The following is a 24,904-nucleotide window of genomic DNA, read 5'->3' on the forward strand; positions in this document are numbered from 1 at the left end:
TGAGGCTGTTTTTAAATGTATATGCCCTAATGGGGTAGCAAGCAAGCTCAGTGCCCAAGTAATGGTGCTGAGTATCTCCAGGAAGTGGGAGCTGCCTGCCTGGCGCCAGCAGCAAAGATGAACAACAGCCATGATGGGGCCTGCCGTTACCTTGCTGAGTAGAGCAGGCAGCTCCTCAGAGGAACAGCAGTGCTTTCACAGAGGAAAGTGACTAAGGCAAAATAAAGATACTGCACTTGAATTGGTCCATGAAATGACAGCTTTCAACAAATGAAAAGAAACTTTCAGAGGCTCCTGCAATAAACCTGACAGCTGGGCACTAACATGTCCCAGATTAAGGTTCACCTGTTTGCACTTTCCCCTCACACCTCCCTGGCCTCTTAAAAACCCTCCTGAGGGAGCTTAATAGGTTATTCATTGGAGGCCATTCTTTCCCCCGCTCCCTCCCCTTAACCCTGCACTCCCACCCCTCCCCCACGCCCCACCACCAGCACTTTGAAATCTTTAGACAATCGTAGAGGTGTCGGGCTCCTGCGACAACTTCCAGGATCGTGATTTTTAAATCGACCCCACATCTGGTCCCGACCCCACCAGCATTTGAAAATGCAACCCCTTAAGTCAGGGCTGTGCCTACCCTTTTGGGTGAATGTGAGAAGATCCCCTGGCATTATTTCAAAGTAGTAAAGGGAGGTTCTCACCAGTGTCCTGGTGAATTTTTATCTCTGAACAAAATATTTGGACATGTTATTGTGTGTGCAAATCTTATTTGCTTATTGGCTCAGTTGGTAGTGCGCACACTGCTGAGTCAGAAGATTATGGGTTTAAGTCCCACTCCAGAGACTCAAGCACATAATCTAACCTGATACTACAATGCAGTACTGAGGAAGTGTTGCATTGTCTGAGGTGCTTTGGATGAAATATTAAACCAAGGCCCCATCTACCCTTTTGGCATAACATAAAAGGCCCCACTGCACTATTTGAAAAAGAGCAGGGGAGTTCTTCCTGGTATCCTGGCCAATATTTATCCCTCAGCTGACATCATGAAAAGCATCAACTGGTCATTAGTACATTGCTCTTTGAGAGCTTGAAGTGCACAAACTGGTCACCACATTTCCTACATTACAACAGTGACTACAGTCCACACAGTCATCCTATGATGATATGATCATAACTGTGTTGAGTGGGAGGAAAGATGCCTTCAAAATCCAGATTGGAATCGAGCAAGGCTGTGATCAATTTTAAACAGTATGGAGTCTAGCTGACAGTGGCTATTCACCACATCAAAGATCAACTGCCCTCTGGTGTCAGTAGTAAATACCATCTAGATGGAAAACTCTCTAACCTTAGTTGCCTTCGTGCCAAATCGAAACTGACCACCGTAGACATACATGATGAACAGTTTGTGGATGACTGCAGTGTCGTTGCCTGCTCTGCACCAGATTTTCCAGCTAGGGTTCTTCTCTTCAATTCTGCATACAAGCAACTCAGCCTGACCTTAAATATTAGCAAAACAAAACTCATATCAACCCACACCTGGTCAGCCAAATATTCCACCTCCCATATATGTTGAAGAAAAGACCCTGGAATATGCTGAGCACTTCCCATACCTTGGCAACTACCTCCCTCAAAAGGCCACCATTGATGAGGAGATCCAACACTGGATCAGCTGTGCCACCTCAGCCTTCTACAAATTATGGCAGCGAGTGTTTTAATGCAAAATCTCTGCAAGTCAACAGAAGTCCTAGTGTGCAGAGCAGTTGTCACCACACTCCTGTACTACATTGAGACCTGGACTGTGTACCAGTAACACAGGAGTGCTGGAGAAATTCCAACAGCAGTGTCTCTCCCGTATCCTCAGGATTCAATGGGAGGACTGTCAAACAAACACTGGTGTCCTTCTTGAGGTCAGGTCCGTAAGCATTCAGGCAGTACAAAAACCAACTCTGATGGAGTGGACACCGTGTCTAGATGGCTGAAAAGCATCTCCCTGACAGGTCCTGTTGTCTCAACTCTCAAATAAGAACATAGGACATGCAGTAGGCCATTCGGCCTGTTGAGCCTGCTCCGCCATTCGAGCACATCATGGCTGATCATCTCGCTATCCCCATATCTCTTGATGTCATTAGTAACCAGAAATCTATCAATTTCTGTCTTGAACATGCTCAATGATTGCGATTCCATAGCCCTCTGGGGCAAGGAATTCCAAAAATTCATCATCCTCTGAGTGAAGGAAATCCCCCCTCCTCCTCAGAATTAAATAGCCTGCCCCTTATCCTGAGGTTATGTCTCCTGGTTCTAGACTCACCAGCCAGAGGAAATATCCTTTCCACATCTACCCTGTCACACCCTATATGAATTTTGTGAGTTTCAATGGGATCACCTCTCCTTCATCAAAGTTAGAGAATACAGGCCGAGTTTCCTTGATCTTTCCTCAAGACAATCCTGCCATCCCAGGGATTAGTCTGGTGAACCTCCACTGAACTCCCTCAATGGCATGTACCTCCTTCCATGGATAAGGGGATCAAACTCTACACAAACGGTCAACGTTCCAGGATAGGACAAAGAAAACGCTTCAAAAACACACTGAAGCTCTTCTTGAAGCTCAGCAGCATTGACGTTAATGACTGGGAGAAACTTGCTACCAATCATTCAAAATGGCTGCAACTTGCTCATCAAGCAAAACCACACTTCGAGTCACAATGTCTTAATGATGAGTCAGAGCTGCAGCCGAGAAGGAAAGAAAAGGAAGCAAATCCTGCACTCTAAATCCCACTACCCTGTGGGATTTCCTGCCCCTTGTGCCCAAAGATCTGTGGATCGAGAATGGGCCTATTCAGTCATGTGAAGACCCATGGCAGGAACTCAGGACCCTGAGTAAACATCATCCTCGAATCTAGGGAAAGACCGTGACGGTGCATTGTAATGAAAACTACTCTTACCTCATTGAATGGAGTTCGAGAAATTCAACTCCTAGCGTACCTTGGAGCTTTTGTGCATGTACAGACCAGGGACGGACTCCACATGTTCAGTTCTGTAAAGTTTACATTCTGTGGGCCCAGTGCACCTGTGCAGGAAGGAGAATGGTGCAAAAACCCAGGTCCTGTGAAGTGCCACAGCTAGCAAGTGACTCAGGCAGGGGAGAGGTCCCAAAAGAAGGGTCCAAAGAGGGGACAGGGACAGGTAAAGGTCCAAGATCAGTCAGAAGGAGAGGAGCAGAGAAATAGGCTCCAAGCAGAAAAAGGGCTGTGGATAGCAGACTTTAAGTGGCGAAGGCTCGGGAGAAGCCCTGAAGATCCAAGAAGGTAGCCAGACTTTGGGGACCCAATGCTGCGGGTCATTTGGAGCATTTGGGTTTTGCTTGGTATGGCCAAAGAGCTGAAGTTGTGCTTGTGAGTTAGTGCTTGAGTGCATGCTCAGGAATCCAGGGGAACAGAATCTCAGGGGATGACATTGAAACCCTACGAGGTGAGCTGTTGTTGATGCCATGCAAGTTTGAGCAACTTTTGGAGAGCATTCCCAAGTCAGACCTTCGAAGGTGAAGACTGGAATCCCTAGTGAGAGAGACAGAGTTCGTGAGATTGGTTGATTCGATTTTACTGATGTCTGGGTGGGTTACTGAGAAATCCACGGACCCTGTCTTGGTTGCATCTGCCTTTTATTGTGCAGTGTTGTGTATTCAACCACATTTTGCCTGTTAATTCACATGTTAATTCCTATTTACCCTGAAAATTAGAGTATTAGGTAGATATTGTAAATTGTTTTATCTTTCTGACCTTTTTGTATATTAGTTTATTTTTGATTGTTCAAAACCTGTGGAATCTTGTGGCTTTATTCTCTGAGCAAGTATCTCGAATGTCAAACTTTGTCTACTTTAAACAAAACGTTATTGGTTCCTAACCGGATCCTGACAAAAACTTGGGGGTCTGGTCTAAGATAGTGACAGCATAGAGAACTTCTTTGCTTCACCTCATTCCATGGTAAGAGATTAAAATCTTACAGTTTATTTACGTTCTATACTCTACTATCATCTACCCTAAGGGAATCTGTGATACAACAAGAATACTGGCATTGCTATGCAGCAATCTCTCAAAATTGTTCTGAATTAGTAAAAATATAAACCTGGTGAGGAATAATTAATCCTGTTAGCTCAGGAATACAGGTGCTTCTTGTGCAGTAAATGATATTTGAGATATCTCTGTCATGACCACAAGGAGCAGATGTAGCTCCTTGTGATTCAATATTGAAGCACTGCCAGTCAAAGAGAGAGATTTAAATACTTATATCTGGAGGGAATGGGCTCCTTAAACCTGTTACGCTGATTATCTGGTATGCTGTCCGTTCATTTAACCAGAGATATGTGCAGAGAACTTGTACAAGTTTAGGTGAATAGAAAGACCTGTTACCTTGACACTCAAACAAATTGTACTTGATAATTAATCTCATGCTTTTGCCATAATTATATGGTTTCAAAACATTGGGTTGAAAATGCTATAGTATAACAATAATGATTACCTTAATCTACTTGTATGAGCTATACTTTGCAACCCCCGCATCTTGATCCTCCCACCCCCTCCAAGCCCCTCTTGCCCTCCTCTGTGCCTCCCCCGTGCACTTCTCTGCGCCAGGCACACTCTGCCTCCTCATCAGTCTCCCCCTCCTCTGCACCTCACCTTCCCTCCTCTGCTGCACCTTGCTCTCTGCCTCTATGTCCACGCCTCACTCTGCTCATTCCCTCTTTCTGTGGGCCTCACGTTGCCCCGTTTCCTGCTATCCTCTGCACCTCATTCTGCCCTGTCCCCCCTCCGCCTCTGTGCCTCGCTATTCTCTCTTTTTCTCTCTCTCTCTGTCTCTCTCTCTTCGCAACCCCCTCCCCCACCCCGCCCTCTCCCCAGCCTCCGCAACTCACTCTCTCCCACTTTGGAAAGTTGTCAGAATAATGTTGTTAAAAATCACATGGTTCCCTAGTGACCTTCAGAGAAGGGAGCCTGTCACCAGCATAGTTTTGTCACCAGGTACAAAACCCCATGTAGCACATGTTTTGTGACAGAGTTTCTGTTTGGATTTTTCTTGTCCATTTTGGATGACCACATGTTTATTTACATACAAAGGCTGAACTATGTTGGAAAGAAGATAGTGCTTTGGCTAGATAATCTTGTGATAAAAGACTCTATTTTTAATACGATTTTAGTGAGGGTTGTGTGGATTGTTAGCGCTCAAGAAGGCTTTGACTTCCACAATGCTATCTTTGGAAATAAGCTTTCACTTCTGCATTGAGGCTCAATTTGTTTCCTTTTGACAGGACTGCTCTGTTGTTGTTAACCCTCTGATATTTCTTGCCAAGTTAAACATTTTGGCTGTACTCCTGTTTGACTACTTGGATAGGCTGATATACAATCACCAAATCTTGTGTAAATTATGGTCATGTGAAGATGTCTAAATCTGGCTGCATGTTGAATTTAAATGGCAAAATATTTATCTCATTCTTCCTGGATCTGATTTGGTAGTACCAAGTTGTTTGCTCATGTACGGCTAGACATTTAACAAGAATTTGAGGAGTAAGAGCAGCAGAGAAGATCATATGGCCCCTTGAGTCTGCTCCGCCATTCAATACTATTGTGGCTGATGTTCTGCCTCAATTCAACTTTTTCCACCTGCTTCCCATGTGCCTGGTTTCTCTGAGGGACCAAAAATCAATGCATCTCGACCTTGAATGTACTCGTCACTGGCACATCCACAAGGGTCTGGGATAGAGAAGATTCACAACTAAGTGCAGAAGATCCTTGTCTCGGTCCTAAATGATTAACCTCTTATCCTGAGTGAGCCCCCATGTTCTAGATTCCTCGTACTTTACCTGTAATGTCTAGCATCTAGATCGACTATCCATGTTTTAAGTATTCTCGGTCATTTTGTTATTTACTATTTATACCTGGTTCATGAACTTGAGGGATTTTTTTTCAGTCTTTCTTCATTCATTCAGTTTTCATTCACTTTTTTATTTGATCATAAATGGCAAAACAACAGCATTCAATTGTTCATTTTCATTGTACAGGCATTTGTGATCTCTTTCACCTCTGGCTTCATTCCACGCCTCGTCTTCATGTACTTGTACAGCCCAGACCGCACATTGCATGGGTTCACCAATAATACCTTGTCCTACTTCAATGTCAGCCACTTCGAGACAGGATCAGAGCCCCTTGAACCAATGGCACTCGGATACAAGGTTGAGATCTGCAGGTAGAATTTCTCTCTTGTTACTTGAACGTCTTCAGAGCAAAGTTTCCCTTTTGCAATTCACATCTCGAAACAAAGATCCTACAAATTTATAATACAGAATATAATAAAGCAAAGTTAAAGAATTATTCATTAACTTGAATCAATCTGAACCGTCCTTTTTTTATATTGGTCAAAGATACTTGCTTTAAACATTAGCTTGTGTTGGGCAAGCACAATTAAAACAGCTCAAATTTTAGTTTATTGTTATTTACAGCTTTGGAAATCTCGATTGAATGTATAAGGGATTATGAAACAATTGTTAGAATATTGATTATGATACTTGACTAGTAAGTGACAGACAATCTGTGAATTGAATTTACTAAGTCTGGTGATTTGTCTGCTGGAACCCATTTTTAAAACTGCTCTTCTGTCATTTGAAAACTGGTTCACTAATGGTCTTTTAAGGAATCTGGCACCCCCTAGCTCACCTAGCCTACCTGCAACTCGTGTCTATACCATGCAGTATATTATTTTAAATGATTGATCCTTGATGCTCTCCAATGTGATCTATCAAGCCAGTTGACAGCTCACCATCTCTGAGCAACAGCCTTGTTACTGTTATCATTTCCTGTGAACAGATTGCAAGTTAATGAAACAATTTGACCTCTAATCCAAAGCACTGAATCAAAAGAGATTAATTCAATTGCCTGTTTTATACAAGTGGGCTAATGTATTCTGTCCAATATAAAAGGTGCACATTCTGACTGCTCTGAAGTCCTAGTTTAAGGCATAGGAGTGTAGTAAAAAGAAATTGGTATCTGTAAATGAGATTCAAGTCTAGATGACAAATATTAATGGATTAATTTCCTGAAGAAATGTAATTATTAGAAACGCAACCATAAAGAAAATAATCACTTTTAGCCTTCCTGTCCAACCTCCTCAATTTGAGATGTATTCCATAGGAGAATACATATAGGACTATTTACTCGCATGTAAATCAGATGCAGGTTCCTTATTAATGAAATCCCAATATGTCCTTTTAAATAGTTATTATAGACCTTTGCTGCTATCATTGCTGTTATAAGCAATGTTCTCAACACATCACCCTCGTATGATTTCATTGTTCAGTATTTGATGTTTAAAATCATATCTTCATAGGTACAAAGACTACAGAGAACCTCCATGGTCTTCTCAACCATATGATCTGTCAAAGGAATTCTGGTCTGTCTTAGCAGCCAGATTGGCTTTTGTCATCATTTTCCAGGTAAGTGGTATGAAGCACTGTCCCTATTGGCTGATCACACTCAGTGCTGGATCCCTAAAGGATGGCCTGCACCTCCAAGTTTACAGCATAGGTCCAGTTCACACTTTTTGGAAACAAACCATTGGGCAGAATTTTTAGCTGGGCGGGTGGGTGTGTGCCCAACCGAGTGTGAAATGACACGCGATGACATCAGCCGAGCGTGCTGACACCAACGCACAGTTGCACGACAGTTCAGTCAGCGGGCACATGGACAATTAGAAGGCCTGTTGAGGCCATTAAATTAACAGTTGACTTTAATTTTTCACTGTCCGTTCAACCAAACGGTTGGCGGGCAGGCGAAAAGGCCAAGCGGCCTTTGCATTTTTTTTTAGGTAACTACATCCACCGGCGGGATGAGGTTTCCAAAAACAAATACAAATAAAATAAAAACTTTATTTTTTAATTAAAAACGTGCCCCCACTCAAGTGACAGAGTCACATGAGGGGGCACGTTTCATTACATTTTTCTGCTCTTTATTAATTTATTTGAAAAGTCTTCATCTCCCGAATCAGGGAGATTATTCTGCACACTCTTGCGCGCATGCGCGAAGTTTGCACTAGGCCTGCTCACACTCACCCTCCCCGCACCTGCACAGGCAGTGCTCAGCGCTGCCACTCGCATATCATGCTGGGCAGGCCATAATTGGCCCACCCTCATAAGATTGCGGCACGCTACCAATCGCGGGCTGCGGCCGGCTCTCTGCCTGCCCCCACTGATACCGCGCGCCAACAGCAGAATTCTGCCCATTGAAACGCGTTATGCCTTTCATTCACTAAGAAGCGGAAGGATATAGCGTATTTAAAATTGCATTGTGCGTTTTGTCCACTTTAAGGCTACCCACCATACCCGCGTCCAAGCAGGTATAGCTGCAGGAGAAAGGAATCCGTGTTTTAGCAGCACGTGCAGCAGATCTGCTTCTTACTGAATCTTTACTGTTTCTTACCAAGAACTTCACAGTAGTGTGACAACAGTGACAGTAGCTGTGTCTCATCACCCAGGTCACCGGCCAAAATGGTGGACAGCACCATTATCTTTTCTCCAGAGTCGTGCAGCCCCACGTTTGAGAGGGATTACCTGTCCCTGGACTGTTCCACTTGGTGGGTGTTTTTAGGCACACTGCACCCAGTCCCACTGTAGTTATATACTACATTTGTATAGTGATTGTTTTATTTTAATATTTTTTGAGTAGCTTGGATAGCAGAATGAAGGTAGGTGTTAGATGCAAATTAATTTGAATAAATGTGAGATAAAAATGTTGCAGTATAGTCTCGATGGAATAATACTGAAGGGAATAGAGATCTAGAAGTTCAATTAAATAATCCTCTGCCAGTATGGACAGAGCCATAAAAAATTATCAACAATGTTTTGAATTTTATAAATGGGGACATGCAGTAGAGGGTATGAAGGATTTACACAAATTGTTGGACCACAATGAAAATATTGCAGTCTTAAGCAGCCTAGTACACAAAGGACATTAAAGTGTATGGGAATGGTAGCACAATGGCTATGTCAACAGGCTTTTAATCAGAGGTCTGGATTAATGATCTAGAGACATGTGTTCAAAACCTACAACGGCAGCTAAGGAATTTAAATTCGTTTAATTTAAAAATATTTGGAATAAAAAGCTAGTATCAGTATTGGTGGCCATGTAACAACTGCAGTGTTGTAAAAACCCATCGAGCTCACCAGTGTTATTTAGGGAAGGAGATCTGCCGTTCTTGCCTGGTCTGGTCTGTACGTGGCTCTCAACCCACAGCAATATGCTAGACTCTGAACTGCCCTTTGATATGGCCTAGCAACACACTCAGTTGTAAAGAAGGTGGTTCCTCACCACCTTCTGAGGGCATTCAGGGATGGACAATAAATGCTGGCCTTGCCAGTGATGCCCAGATCCTATACATAATTTCTTTTTTAAAAAACCAGATTCATCAGGATGATGCCAGGGATTAAGCATTATGTAGCTATGAAGGAAGACTTGAAATACAGGAATTTTTTTTCTGAAGCAAAGGAGGTCAAGAAGAAATTGATTCTTTTTGAAGGGCTTTGATAAGAGTGAATATTATTTTACCCTGGCTGGGGAATCCATGACGATGAGCAATCAATTTAAAATCTGTATCAAGAGAATGAGGAAAGAGGTTAGGAAAAAAATCTTTCTGTAGGAAGTTGTTGGTACATGGAGTACTTTGCCATGGGGATTGGTTGCAGCAAAGACCATAGCATAAATATTTGAAGAAATAGAAAATACAGGGTGATAAGGAAGAGAGAAGGATTAGTTTTGGATTGCTCTGGTAATGAGTCAGCACAGGGACAATGATCTCTTACTTCATTCTAAATTTCTAAAACTTTCCCTCTTTCCCTCTGTTTTGTCTCCAGCTGGGATTCTCACACCAGCCCCATTCAACACCCTGTCACATCGCTTTGCAATGTGGGAGCCAGTCCTGCTCAAGGGCTGTTACTGGCCCAATGATTCAGCCCCATACTGAAATCTACCAGCTCTTCTCTCAGACCCATATCCTCATATTCCAGTCCCACCCTGATTTTGTTCCTGATATTTCCTGCATCGTTCCCAAGTCACTCTTGCCATATAATTTTCACCTCCTCTTTGTCCTTATACACCAGCTCCAACTACATATTTGACCCACTCAGATCTTTGTCCACCTAATATTTTCTCCCCCACTCTTGTACGTACTTAAAATGTTTTAACCTCACCCCCCACCCAACAATTTAAACAATTTTTCTTCAAATAACCCTGCTTTAGTTTTCTTTTCAATCACTCTCCCCCTATTTAACTCTGTGGTGCCTCTTGTTATTTGCTCTATTCAATTCCCACCTCAGTCTTTAACTCCCCCAATTCTCATTTTTTTATTTAATACCTAATAACATCTTGAATTACCATAAACAAAGTTACAGAGATTTACTTTTAGTTTACATGACTTTAGTTTTAATGGTACAGCTTTTCTAAACAACCTCCATAGAGGCACTGAAAGGGCGGAATTTTTCATGACTGCTGGCATCAGGCGTGAGCGGTGGCGCGAGCGGACAATGTGGCGCAGTCGCTTTTACGACAGCAGTAAACCAGTTGGCGATTGTCAGCTCAGCCCACCGGCGGGCTGCGTTTCTCCCCCCCCCCCCCCAGGAAGTGTTATGGGGCTGTCACACTTAACCAGGACAGGTTCTTAGTTCACCAATGCTAACCACATGACTCCGTCTTTCATCCTGTGGGAGGAGTACATCAGGATCACGGAGCCTGGTGAACTAGCTGTATGCCTGAGGCCTACAGAGCGCAAAGACAATGGAAGAGAAAGCTGAGGCTCCTGGCTGAGCAGCAACCTCAGGAGGAAGGGGCAGCTGGGGCTCCCACACGCCGTGCCAGAGCCACAGTGAGCCCTCCCAGGTCGGCGCCTAATGACACCCAGGGTCTATAGACACCGCCTTTCCTGCAAATGACTGAGAACCAGTGTTGCTGAAGTCTGTGCATGTCTAGGGAAATGGTCAGTCACATCTGCCAGCTACTGCAGGATTTAGCACCATGGTGACATGGAGGGCATCCACTGCCAGTGGCTGTGAAAGTGACCATGGCGCTCAATTTCTATGCCAGTGGCTCCTTTCAGGGTTCCACAGGTGACCACTGTGGGATCTCACAAGCTTCTGCCCACAAATGCATCTGAGGTCACAGATGCCAAATTTGCGAGGGCACACAACTCTGTGCATTTCACCCAGGACTAGGACAGCCAGGATGCAAGAGCCATTGGATTCGCCCAGATCTCGGGTTTCCCGCAGGGGAAGAGTGCAAGCGACTGTATTTATGTGGCACTAAGATCTCTGTCACGATACATGGTGGACTGCATCAACCACAAGGGGTTCCAGTTGCTGAATGTGCAGCTGGTGTGCGACCACCAGAAATGCATCCTGTAGGTGTGCACACAGTTTCCAAGGAACATGCATGACACCTACACCCTCAGTCAGTCACAGATCCCTGGAGTCTTCCAGGGTGCACAGAAGCTGCAGGGAAGGCCCTCGGAGAAGAGGCGCTACCCACGCAGGCCGTGGCTGATGGCACCCATGCAGCGGCTTCAGACTACAGCAGAGCGACGGCATAATGAGGCTCATGCTCCAGCTCGCAACTGGTGGAGCAGACCATCGAGATGCTGAAGATGAGGTTCCGGTGCCTGGAACGGTCTGGTGGAGCCTGCAATACAGTCCACAGAGGATCTCGTGCATCATCATCATCTGCGCCCTTTTCAACCTGGCACTCCAACGGGGAGACGAGTCGGATGAGGAGGAGATGCAGGAGCTGCACTACTCCGATGAGGAGGACGCCGGCGGGAATGAGGATGAGGAGGTCCTTGGAGGCAATAATGACAGGGATGAGGCTCTCACGTTGGCAAGACAAGGCAGGCAAGCTTGGGTGGCCTCATAGCTGCTAGATTTGCCAGGGATGATGATGACATGCAGTGAGGAGACACTACTGATCCTCACATTGCATTTGTGAACGTTTGACTCCAGTCTGGCTTATGGCAGTGCGAATACCATCTGAGAATACTGCTGTCATGGAGATGCAGTGGAGGCTGTAATAGTCACTCGATTGCAGGAGGAGGATGATATGCAGTGAGGACACTCCATTAATCTTCACACAGCCTCTGAGAATGCCTGATTCCTGTCTGGCCGAGGGCAGATCACTTGCACACTCTGATCAGCGTCATATCATAAGGGACACTTAAGAACACAAGAAATAGGAGCAGGGGTAGGCCATTCTGCCCCTCAAGCCTTCCCCACATTCAGTAAGGTTATGGCTGATCTGCCCCAGGCCTCAACTCCTCTTTCGTGCCAGTTCCTCATAGACCTCAACTCCCTGATATTTCAAAAATCTATCTACCTCCTCTTTAAACACGTTCAGTGATCTAGCCTCCACAAGTCTCTGGGGTAGAGAATTCCAGACATTCACTACCCTCTGAGAAGAAATTCCTTCACTTCTCAGTTTTAAATGAGTGTCCCCTTATTCTGCAACTATGTCCCCTAGATCGAGATTCCCACATTAGTGGAAACATCTCAACATCTACCCTGTCAAGCCCCCTCAGAATCTTGCATGCCCTCATCTCACAGCCATGAAACTTTAAAAGCACCAGATCCTTTGTCTGCCTTCAGCACCTGGACCCTTCAGGAGCATCAGTGGTCACAGATGCTGAAGAGATGGGGAGCAGCCCCACCTTAAATGTGCTGAGAGCACACAGAGAGAATGACAGAACTCTGGCGCCTCCCCACTACATTCTGGCAGCAATGACCAGCACCGCTGAGGTGCAGGCTTTAGTAATGTTTCCAGGGAGTGAGAGGCTGGGCCATCACTTTGATCTGAAGGCTGCACAGGGAAGAGGCCCTGGACTGAGACACCTGCTTTTATCTTGTGCTGGAAGATTTCACATCTGAGTGACAAGAACAGTGCTCATCAGAGCAAGGAGCCGTTGGCAGGGAGACATTCTTGGGAGTTTATTGACAATAGTGAACAGTACGTACATGTGATTAACACTCGTCCCCAGGTGGTGCAACTAATTCTCCTTAACTTTCACAGGAAGAGGGGAGTCAGGTGGGCCGGACATTCTCGGAGTCACCTGGATGGATGAGCCCAGCGTGTGCACCTGCTGATCCTCCTCCTTATGGGTGCTCGGGGGCACCAGGCTGACTCCTTGAGGAGCAGGGGTAGCTGGAGTGAGATCGAGCTGCCCGACACCCCTCTCGTGTACACACTGTTGGAGGCCCACTATGACATCAGCAATGGAGTTGAGCCCACACAGCAGTGCAGGAGCAAGTCCTGGACCAAGGTCTCCAAGGCAGCCACTGTCCTACCAGAGTTGACCTCATTGCATTGGCATGCCGATGCTATCACCTCAGGCTGAAGGTGGACGGACTTCTCCATCATGCCTTGCAATCTAAGGAGTGCAGCGGACATCCCTTCCTGATGTTCCCGAGCCTGCCTTTGCAGCTTCAGCGTCTGTGACAGGGCTGAGTCCAGAGGCTTGTCATCTGATTCGGACTCAGCAAAGCTCTGGCCTCCAGCTGTCCTCCGAGTGCCAGAAGCCTGGGAAGTCCCTGCCTCCACCCGCTGTGGATCAGATGGTGCAACATGCTCACCAGATTGTGATCCCGGGGCTATTCTAAAGCTAGGCCCCACCAAGGTGTGTGTCTCTGTGCTGGTGGAGGGTGGGGGTGAGCACTGTGGTGCAATTTCAAGGAGGGTGCCTTCAGATTCCTCTTTGGAGGTTTCATCGGGTCTTGACTGGAGGCCTTGGGTCATGGACTCTGTCGTCTGTTTGGCAGATGTGCCTGTGAAAGCAAGGGGAGATAATTAGTGCATGGCAGTGGCCTGTGAAACAGGACATCACTCACTGCATGGTTATCTAATGGATGTTGCACTGCTGGACCCTCACTTGGTAGAGCAGCGCCCACCTCACCATCAGCTCAGGACCGGTCCAGATCCTCGCTGGCCAGCTGGATGGCTCTGTTTTCAAAATTCACGACGACCTTGATTTCGGGCATTCCACCACCGGTTTGCGACCTCTCCCTCTTGTGTACCAACTTGTCCTGCATGAATAGAAATGGAGCAAGTGTAAGCAGGAAGCCTGCCAGGCCAGGTGATAAGTATGACTAGCCTCTGTGAGTGGTGAGTGGTCCCATGGACGGGGTGAGAATGACGGTGAATGTGAGAGGGTGAATGATGATGTCCCTTAACCGGCAGTGAGTAAGGGCCCTGTGGATGTGTGATGTGTTTGTGATTGTGAGAGTTGAGAGTGATGAGAAAAGTGACTTACCCTGATTGGACAGGGGAGATTATTCATTCTCTTGAGGCACTGGGTGGCTGTCCTCTTTTGAAGGGCTTTGGCGCTGACTACTGCCTCTCAGGCCAGGTTAATGCTATTGCTACCAATCCTATGGCCAAAGCGGGTGTCAAGGACATCCCGGTAAGCCTCCACGGCATCCAAAAAGAGCTCACCAGACATGTTGCTGAACCTGGGGTCTGCAGTCTCCTTCAGTTTCAGGGTCATATCTTCCATGCAGTAGTGGTGGTCTGGAACCACTGAGGTGTGCTTATGGCTGGACTTTAAATATGGCGCCCAGTGGGCTAATGGCAGGCAGGCAAATGAGAGCTCGGTTGCCATGGAAATAGTGTGTTTCCCGGGGGTGCATAAATAATGTGACGGGTTTGGGACAATGCGGTGTGAAAACGTACCATCATGGCCAGTGTGTAAAACATCATTTTACCCGCCCTCCACCATACTTAGTGCAAATCTGGGACTATTGCACCCAAAGCATTTTAAGAAATTGCAGTCTTGGAAGAGTGTCCTGCAGTCAGCATCGCGATGAAGCTGTCTGGGAAGAGTATCCTGCAGTCAGCATCGCGGTGAAGCTGTCTGGGAAGAGTGTCCTGCAGTCAGTTCTTGTTGAAAATAACAAGAGTGACATCACAAGACAGCGTGAGAGAGCGGCGGAGAGATCAGAACTAGCGCCAGTGTGGGGAAGCTTCAAAAAGTGACGTTAGCACAAAGGTGAGAGCTGATTGGTGAGTAGTGGGTAAGTATTTTTCTCCAGTTTAAAATAGATTAAGCTAAGGAAAGGTAAGAGTTCTAGTTTTTATTTGAAGTACATAAATAATTGAACTTTTTTTTACTGCATTTAATGTAAAGTAAGGGGCTTTTTTTCAACTAGAGGCATGGCAGGGCAGCTCAGGCCCATGTTATGTACCAACTGTAACATGTGGAAAGTCCTGGACGCTCCTTGCGCCCTGACCGACTACATGTGCAGGAAGTGCCACCAGCCGCAGCTACTTGAGCTCTGAGTTTCTGAGCTTGAGTGGCAGCTGGAGGCACTGAGATGCATCTACGAGGCTGAGAGCTTCATGGATAGCACGTTTTTGGACTTCATCGCCCCACAGCTTACGGAAATGCAGACAGAAGGAATGGGTGGCCATCAGTCAGAAGAAAGGTATCCGGCAGGCAATCAGGAAATCCCCAGGGTGCATCTCACTTGAGAACCATTTTATCTGCGTTGGAAAACGATGAGAGTGATGGTTCCTCTGGGGAGTGCAGCCACAATCATGGCACTGTGAGTGACTCAGCTGCACAGGGGGAGGAAAAAGAGGGGAAGAGCAATAGTGGTAGGAGACCCAATAGTAAAGGGAACAGACAGGCATTTCTGCAGCTGCAGACATGACTCCAGAATTGTATGTTACCTCCCTGGTGCCAGGGTCAAGGATGTCACTGAACGGCTGCAGGGCATTAGAAAGGGGGAGGGCAAACAGACAGAGATTGTGGTACATATTGGTACCAACAACATAGGTAGAAAGAGGGATAAGGTCCTGCAAGCAGAATTTAGGGAGCTAGGAAGCAGGTTAAAAATCAGGGCCTCAAAGGTAGTAATCTCTGGATTACTTCTAGTGCCATGCGCTAGTTAGTATAGAAATAGGAGGTTAGTCCAGATGAATACGTGGCTGGAGACATGATGCAGGAGGGAGAGCTTTAGATTTCTGGGACAGTGGGACCTGCACAAGGCGGACGGGTTGTGCCTGAACCGGAATGGGACCAACATCCTTGCGGGGAGGTTTGCTAGTGCTGTTGGGAGGGTTTAAACTAACTTGGCATGGGGGTGGAATCCTGAGAGGAGGTTCAGCAGGGAGAGATGCACAGCCAAAATTAGAAAAGAGTGCAAGTGAGTCTGGAGACATATAAATTATAGGCCAATTAAGACACAAGGGAGATTGGCAAGGTTGGATGGTTATTTATTTTAATGTAAGGAGTCTGACAAATAAGGCAGATGTGTTGAGGGCACAGATTAACACATGGAAGTATGATGTCATTGCTGTCACAGAGACATAGTTGAGAGAGGGGCAAGATTGGCAGCTCAGTATTCCAGGATATAGGGTCTTCAGGCGAGACTGGGAAGGAGGTAAAGAGGAAGGGTATCGCAATATTGATCAAGGAGTCAATTACAGCAGTAAGGAGGGGTGACATCTTAGGCTCCTCAAATGAAACCATATGGGTAGAACTGAAAAACAAAAAAGGAGCAATCACATTGCTGGGAGGCCCCCAAACAGTCAGAGAGAAATAGAAGAGCAGATATGTAGGTAAATTTGGTGGGGTGATAAGTTGTGAGATGGATAGCCTTAGATTACAGGAGGATATAGATGGGCTGATCAGTAGCAAATGGAATTTAATCCTGATAAGTGTGAGGTGATGCACTTGGGCAGGACAAACAAGGCATGGGAATACATGACCCTGGGAAGTATCGAGGATCAGAGGGACCTTGGTGTGCATGTCCACCGGTCCCTTAAGGTAGCGGGACAGGTAGATAGGGTGGTTAAGAAGGCATATGGGATACTTGCCTTTATTAGCCGAGACATAGAATATAAGAGTAGGGAGATTATGCTGGAATTTATAAAACACTGGTTAGGCCACAGCTAGAGTATTGCATGCAATTCTGGAATCTGCATTATTGGAAGGATGTGATTGCACTAGAGAGAGTGCAGAGGAGATTTACCAGGATGTTGCCTGGGCTGGAGAGTTTTAGTTATGAGGAGAGATTGGATAGACTGGGGTTATTTTCCCTGGAACAGAGGAGATTGAGAGGGGACATGACTGAGGTGTATAGAATTATGAGGGGCATAGATAGGGTAGACAGGAAGGAACTTTTCCCCTTGGTGGAGGGATCAGAAACCAGGGGGCATAGATTTAAGGTAAGGGGCAGGAGGCTTAGAGGGGATGTGAGGAAGAATTCTTTCACCCAGAAGGTGGTGGGAATCTGGAACTCATTGCCTTAAAAGGTGGTAGAGGCAGAAACCCTCATGGCATTTAAGAAGTGTTTGGATGTGCACTTGCAATGCCATGGCATACAAGGCTATGGGCCTTGTGCTGGAAAATGGGATTAGAATAGTTAGGTACCTGTTTGACCAGCGCAGACTTGATGGGCCAAAGGGCCTTTTTCTGTGCTGTAGGCCTCTCTGACTCTAAGAGCACTTGATGTCAGCAGATTTTTTTGAGCTTAAATTGCTGGGGATGTGCAAATCTATTTTCTGATCACTTAGAAATCTCCGCAAGCTGTCTAATATTCCTGAATTGATGTCAGCTCTCTTCCTGTACTGTTTCACTAACCACCCCTCTGTGTCTTTACAGAACCTAGTTATGTTTATGAGTGACTTTGTGGATTGGTTGATCCCAGACATTCCAAAGGAAATCAGTGAGCGCATGTCTAAAGAAAAGTCATTATTGGTGGATCTCTTCCTGAAAGAAGAGCAGACCAAACTGCATATCGTGGAGGTACTATCTTCCCAAGAGAAAGAGAGGAAAGAGGAAAACATCGAAGAAAGCCCCAAGGAAAATGAGGAGCCAGTTGAAAACTGCATGGACGGCGCAGATTCTTCCCGCTCCCAGCTTATAAATGCAGGACCGGAAGTTATTTAGAAACTGATGCTTTAAAGTAAACTTAAGTTTCTTTAGTTGGGGCATTCCACAATATGGCAAGGCATCACTTAAAAAGGAGCAGCAAATATCTGATCTGTACTAACAGCACCTATGGTGGATGGCTCCAATTTTGCTGCTGTTCATGTTGCCATTTTGAAAATGTTGATGCAAGAACTACTTCCTTTATGGATGAGGTGGACCATGATTTGACTGTTAAAAATAGTTATATTTTTACACAGTGCAATGCAGGGAGTGTCACTGTTTCGTATTCCACAGGAATGCTTTTTCAGATATTTTCCATTTCCTAAGTAACAGTACAATCAAGCTTAGTTGTTAGCTTGGAAAATAATTCATAGCGATGATGGCAACAGTTTCCTTTTGAGCTATTTTTTTGCCACAATTAAAATGAACTTTTTTTATTATACATATTTATGGTTAGTTATCTGAGTCTCCCTTTTTGTTTTCTTGGATGTTTGAGTAAAGGCAGATTTCACCCCTCCCCCACCCCCAGTTTAAAATGTTTTATTCTATTATATTCTATTTTAAATGTGAACAAACAAAACAACTTCACTTTAAACCAAGGTTGCCATCGGTTAAGAACACATTGCCTACGTTATGAAAGGGGTGTCTGTTTTGGATAATGTGGTTTTGAGGGAAGCAAATGTGGGCAAAGCAATAGCAATCAGGAATTTGTAAATTATTGCTGTAGTAGCAGATTGTATTAATCCAAATTAATGCAATATCAGCTTTGCTAATCTGAACACATTATCCAACTGGTAGTTTGAGCATTTATGTAATCAATGGAAAATCCTGGAATACCTTCCATAGCAATGCTGTCCTTTTGGCCTCACCCATTTGAGCATCTTAAACTGGGCATATAGAAGCAGCCCCTCGTTAGCTAGTTTTATGAAGGAGCCAGCTAACTTGATTGTCGTGCTCACCAATGCCAGGATGTTTTACAAGCACAATTTCCTTTTTGTGGTAACGAAACTTGCCATCTGATGGTTTTCACAAAGGGGCCTTAGTGGAGATTTCAATTATGTAGTTAGCTTCCAATCATGCACCTTAACTTTTATAAATGCCAGCAGGACCCTGATTGATATATAAACCATTTACTAACTTATGAGTAGATAGGTTACTAGCATTCAATAATATGATTGGCTGAATAAAGGGGATTAATTCCTGGTGGAGTCCCAAATTCTAAGAATTGTTTCTACAACAAAAAATAGTGGGGACACGTTTTAGGATCCCATTTCAAATTAAGACAGAATGGCATCCAGTAGACCTTCTGGATGTTGCTATTCTGATACAGGAAACTAAATTGTCTAAAGCAAAAGACAATCCCTTCATCCTTTAATAGACAAAGACACAGAGATGGAAGGTCTATCTCTCTCCCTTTCTCTCAATTTTCTCTTCTTCCCTTCTGTCTTTCTTTCTCTAACTTTCTCTCTCTCTCTCCTACACATCACTAATGAAACTCAGACCATAATTGCAATTCGTTTCTTACATGTCTCATAACTGTTTAAGATGGTGCCATTGACAGAGCCATTACCTCCCCACAAACCCACCTCCCACACTTGTAAGGTAAAGCTGTAGGCACCAAATTAGTTAAGTGTAATTTCAGATTTCTTAAAAGCTGCTTTATTGTCAGTGTTTGAAATCGACCACATTTCACGTTTCAGTTCTGAAAACTAGCAAATTTTAAGTAATGAGCACTTTAGTGTTTTAAGACTTCACTCTTGTAATTGGATTATCACTAAAAAAAAATGACTTCAAAGCAGAACATTATCCACCTTAACAGGATGATTTTCAATATTTAGAGGATTGCCATATGTAACACTGTACATCGGTTGTATAGAACTTCCTTCATTTAATGCATTCTGAGTAATTACCCACCATAGAGTCAAGTGTAGTCTCCAGATATTATTTTTCCCCAACTTTTACATTTTTTCCATGTTTATATGCCTCTTCTGTCCAGGATCTCAGGCAGAAGTTTGCTGATTTTTGTCTCTATTATCTGTGACCCACCTCTGTAGTGTCATTTCTAAATGGTTTTTACCAATGTAAATTCTGGGGATGCAGCAGCCCATGAGTTCCCTACATGCCAGCCACTACTAAAGCTAAATAGGTACTTGGTAACATTTAACACCTACATTTCCTTCTGGGTAAACAACATCCTGAAAATAATAAATCTTAAATCAATGCCCAATTTGGCCTTTTCTCAACACCTTTCTCATATTCACAGTGAGTCTGTGATTTTCATAAGCAGACTGAGTCCCTTATGAACCATAATTATTAATATATTAAGCTGGTCCAGACCAAGAAATGGGGTAAATAGCTCACTGGAAAATGCATCTTCCTTTACACTTGGATGTACAAATAATCCTCTCCTCCAATAGATAATTTTATACAGGCATAAAAATTACTTATCCAAATTTGAAAGGAATAATTTTAATTCTTGTAGCTTTCAGCATGTTCTTGAACACAGTCTCTGGTATAATGTGTTATCAAAATCCTATTTTTCCCTCCACAAAAGAGAATAAGTGATAGCAGACTTCCCTGAGAGGGTCTTTGGATTACCAGAATATGTCCTCTTATATAGAAGCAGTCTTGTTTCGAGACTGTCTGCTTAAAAGGGTTCAGAAGGTCAGATTTTACACCAAACTAGACAAAAGTGGGAATGGTTAGAAATTGTGCCATCCTTTAGTACATTTCCCAGAGGCTATATTTCAAACCTCCTCTCAAGTTATAAATCACATCTCTATCTGTCATTGATTTGTTTACAATGCATTCATTTCAATTGTCCCAGTAAAGTAATCTAATCTTCATTAATTTCCAAACACAAGACATTACCCATATATTCACAGACTGACAACTGAGCTTAAAAGTGGAGGTCAAAGACAACAGCCTTCATTTGAGCTTAGCTGGCAGCCATGAAAAATAGATTGAGACAACTTGTGCTTGGTGCAACTGTTAGTGTCAGTCCCACGCCAGAAAGCCTTTGCTGTCCAAGACCACCTACTTGAGCTTTGCCCAACCTGAATGCTTGGCATGGCATCAGCTTGTACTGCCTATTGTAGGGTACTGCGTAGGTGCAGCCTACCTGCTACCTTCTTTCATTCTGACCACCACAGAAGATCCATTCATTTGCACTGCTATGGACATGATTTTGCACAAAACTACAAATATGCCTTGAAGCTCTAGAAGTCAGAAAATAGAGCTGCTTTTCCTTTACCTTTCATTTACTCTGTTTCTCTATATTCAGCTGCTCTGTTCATTTGTGTATTTTTTCGTCAAATTGCAAGTTGCTTGATTTGATTTCTTTTCTCTTCTCCCCTCCCCCCACCCCCTTCAATAAACCAGTTAACATTACAGGAGGAGCATTTCCCTCATATATTTGAAGCTTTTTTTTTGTTTAAAACCCAGGTAGTGGGAATGGGAACTCTTTTAATACATGTATAGCATGTGTGTTGTGTCAATTTTCAGTGCATAATTTTGCTGATGATAAGACTAATGTCTTCCACCTTAAGCCATTCTTTTATTGCTTGGAAGCTCCTCAGAACACGAGAGACTATTGGAGAAAAGAAATGAGCAAATTTGAAATGATAAAGTATGAGAAAGCATCACCCAACCCAAAATTAAACATGCCCAAAGTGAATGGTGAACTGAGTGTTCAAAATGGCAAAACCTAGCAATTGGCAGAATTTCTATTTTAGAAAAGGAACTTAAACTATATTTTGATTTTTTAATTGAAATTGCCAAACTACTGTTCAAAAACATCAATGTGACAAGTCAACTAGAGGTCATGTGACCAGTGTGGCCTATTTGAGAATGCATTGAGTAAGAGATGTCATAGCATTTCTCCTGCATATTGGTGCGCAGTTTGAGGGACTGTTTTCAAGTAAATGGGTAAAATTTACTGTTTTAAATAGATTTAAGTTCTCCTTTTATTTGAGCAAGATTCTGAAGCATGTTATTGAAAAGAGGGGGACTTTAAAAGTTCTGCAGAGTACTGTAAAAGGGGAGGATTATTATACTGTAATCACAGTAACTGCTTGTTAAGTGTAATACTGAACAGAAGGTTGGTGCCAGTTTACTGTTCTGATGCAGGCTGTCGATTCTGGTTTACATCCTGCTGGAACATATTGCTCTGTAAGCTCTTTTATAGTTCATAAAACAAAGAATTGAGACCAGAGAGCCCTTTCTCATTAATTTCTAGATCATACTCCTGAAAGTGATGTCGCCACCAATTATGTTTTATTTTAACATATTTCTATTCATTTAAGGAGTACAGTTGGGACATAATTATTGAAATGTATGTCTTTCATATTTTGCTCACACAAATTTTACCCCTTTGCAAACAATTTTATTTAGATCCTCACTGCCCACGATAGATTTTGGAGGGGGAAAAAAATAAATCTTGTCATTCTTTAAACAAGAATCTAAATAATTTGTGTACTGAAATTTTGTTTCCAGTTCGCACTTGGTGTGTCGACTGTAAAACCTGTGCAAATGCATATTGGGAATTGTGAAAATAGAGGAAACCAGCTAACATCTCAGAATTCTGAAAACTCAAGTCTCTCATTCTGTTAAAACATTTTTGTGTAAAATCTATTTGTGGCCCTGAAAAGGTTACTAAGCACTTTCGTTTGCAGCTGAACTGTAATCATAAATTTGATGATATGTTGAAATAATATCCTGTTAAAGAAGCACTAATATACGTTTATTAATCCAATCTGAATTGATATTTGCCAATATTGTGTTCAACTTGTTACCATGTCCTAAAATTGTTCCTTACATAATCAGTGTACCAATAATGTAACCAATTCTATTGAAAGGCAGTCTACTTATGAGCAACTATTTTCTTATCCTGGTCCATGCTATTTGGCAGGATTCCACTGTAGTGGTACTCTAATGATTTTGACATATAATTTTATCTTTATACAACTATACAAAGTAACGATATGAATAATGAAAATATGCTAGAACAAATAAAGTTCAGTTTTAGGGTTTTTAATCTAAGATGTCCTTTATCCTGTTCTGTATTGGTGCACATCTTGTACAAACGCTTCATATTCACTTTTTCCCCCCTCCAATAGGGCACATGCTTTTAATGATGTGACAACGGGCGGAATTTAATCCAGCCCATCGTGGCAGCCAAAACCATTTAATCATGGACAAAGCTGCATGATAGCCTCCCAGTGGCAGGAAGATTAAGTTGGAGGTGGGAACGAGCCAATATGGGAAACTCTCCCACTCGCGGCTGGATGTCAATTAGTCTTATTATTGAGCCAATTGACACCAGTTATCCCAAAGCCCACTGAAATTTAGTGTTGGCTCAGGGATTAAGTGAGAATTGCATGGCTTTTCTGTGCCTCCCTGTCGGGTTTGCCTATGGCCTTCGAGGTGGGGATCCCTCTTTCAAAGAGATTTGAGCCCAATCAAGGCACACAGCACCATGGGGGGGGGGGGGGTTGACCACTGAGAGACTCTGACCACCCCGCACTCCTCACACCGCTCTCCATAACCACCCCACTGACCCCCCCAACCCACCCATCGCACCCTCACTTGCTTGATTACAGGGAACAAGCAGTGATCCCTGGTGAAGACCCTGGAGCACTAACAGCACCAACCACCATTTCCATGGAACTGCAAGCAATGAAGCGACTTAGCTTCATTTCAAGTTAGTACCTGGGTCTACCCCACACTGACCAATCTGAGCTTCCACATTTTTTTAAAAAGTAGAGTGGTTTCTGTTGCATCAGGAGTACTGTAAATTCTCATTGTACGAGGAATCCTCAGGGTTGCAACCTCCTGTCATTATTACAAAACTGGATGCCAATACTGGATATACCAACTGAAACGCCCAGCTCTTAAAATCATGCTGATGGTGGTGCCAGCTCCACCAGGACAAATTTATCCTTCAGCCTATACTGATAAGAATGTAGGGCTAGAAAAGACCATTGCAGTCCCTCTGGTGCCAATATCTAAGCAATATCCTATCCCACGGCACTTTTTATTTGTTATTGGGATGAGCGTATCGATGGCAAGGCCAGCATTTGTTGTCTATCCTTAATTGCGCTTGAGAAGGTGGTGCTGCCTTGAACTGCTGTAGATACAACACAGTTCATTAAGGGAAGGAGTTCCAGAATTTTGACCCAGTGAGTGGGAAGAAATGGCAATACAATTCCAAGTCAGGGCGGTGTGTTACTTGGAGGCAAACATGCAAGTGGTGTAGTTCCCTCTTTATCAAGTTGTAAACCTGGTTTATTTGACATTGATTTTGACTTGAATGGAAGGTACCAGTTGAAAGACTCATGTACCAGGCTGGATAAGGATAGCAGATTACCTGCATTACATATATTATGAGCTTAGGTTTTGCCTTCGATATTTTCTCATACAGCTGCGCTAGGCACTCCCTTAAGCATTTGACATGTTGGGAGCTGCCTGTACTCCCCAATAGATAACTGAGGTGGTATTACCCAGGAAACTCTTGGTTGTGGTATGAAATGGACGTTCTTCACAGATATACAGATACAACTTCTTCAAAATGGACCAAGCAAGTACATGGTGAGAAAAGGCTAAATGCAAATAATTATGCTGCTTTATTTCAAAATGCCTAAACATGCAGCAAGTACAACCTTTTAATCAAAATAATGAACATGCAACACTTCCTTACACCATTAGATACAGCAGAGCAGTAGGCTTCTGTTGCTAGATTGTGAAAACAGAGGCCTGTGCTAACAATCCTGAGAACAGAGAATGTAAATTCAAACCTCACCATCGCAGTTTGAGAACTTGAATTCATGTTTTTTTAAATGGTATCCACAAAAAAAAATGACCATTAAGCTGTTAGAACTTAATTTGTTCATTAATGTCCTTTAGGGGATGAAATTTGCATCCTTCCTGGTCTGGCCTCTAACTTTAACCTGACACCAGTGTG

General features: G+C 43.7%; 1 protein-coding gene across 5 annotated transcripts in view; it reads left to right on the forward strand.

Moving 5' to 3' along the window:
* Positions 1 to 22,973, forward strand: part of ano1a (anoctamin 1, calcium activated chloride channel a) — a 230,080-nt gene extending 207,107 nt beyond the window's left edge. For all 5 annotated transcript variants that reach the window (XM_041197457.1, XM_041197458.1, XM_041197459.1 and 2 more), the window contains 3 exons: positions 6,050 to 6,234; positions 7,372 to 7,477; positions 17,674 to 22,973. In XM_041197457.1, the coding sequence (XP_041053391.1) occupies positions 6,050 to 6,234; positions 7,372 to 7,477; positions 17,674 to 17,961 (579 nt within the window). In that variant the 3' untranslated portion in view covers positions 17,962 to 22,973. The remainder of the gene's footprint in view (positions 1 to 6,049; positions 6,235 to 7,371; positions 7,478 to 17,673) is intronic.
* The last annotated feature ends 1,931 nt before the right edge of the window (positions 22,974 to 24,904 follow it).

Source organism: Carcharodon carcharias, chromosome 10 (assembly GCF_017639515.1).
Source record: "Carcharodon carcharias isolate sCarCar2 chromosome 10, sCarCar2.pri, whole genome shotgun sequence".
Classification (NCBI taxonomy): Eukaryota; Metazoa; Chordata; class Chondrichthyes; order Lamniformes; family Lamnidae; genus Carcharodon; species Carcharodon carcharias.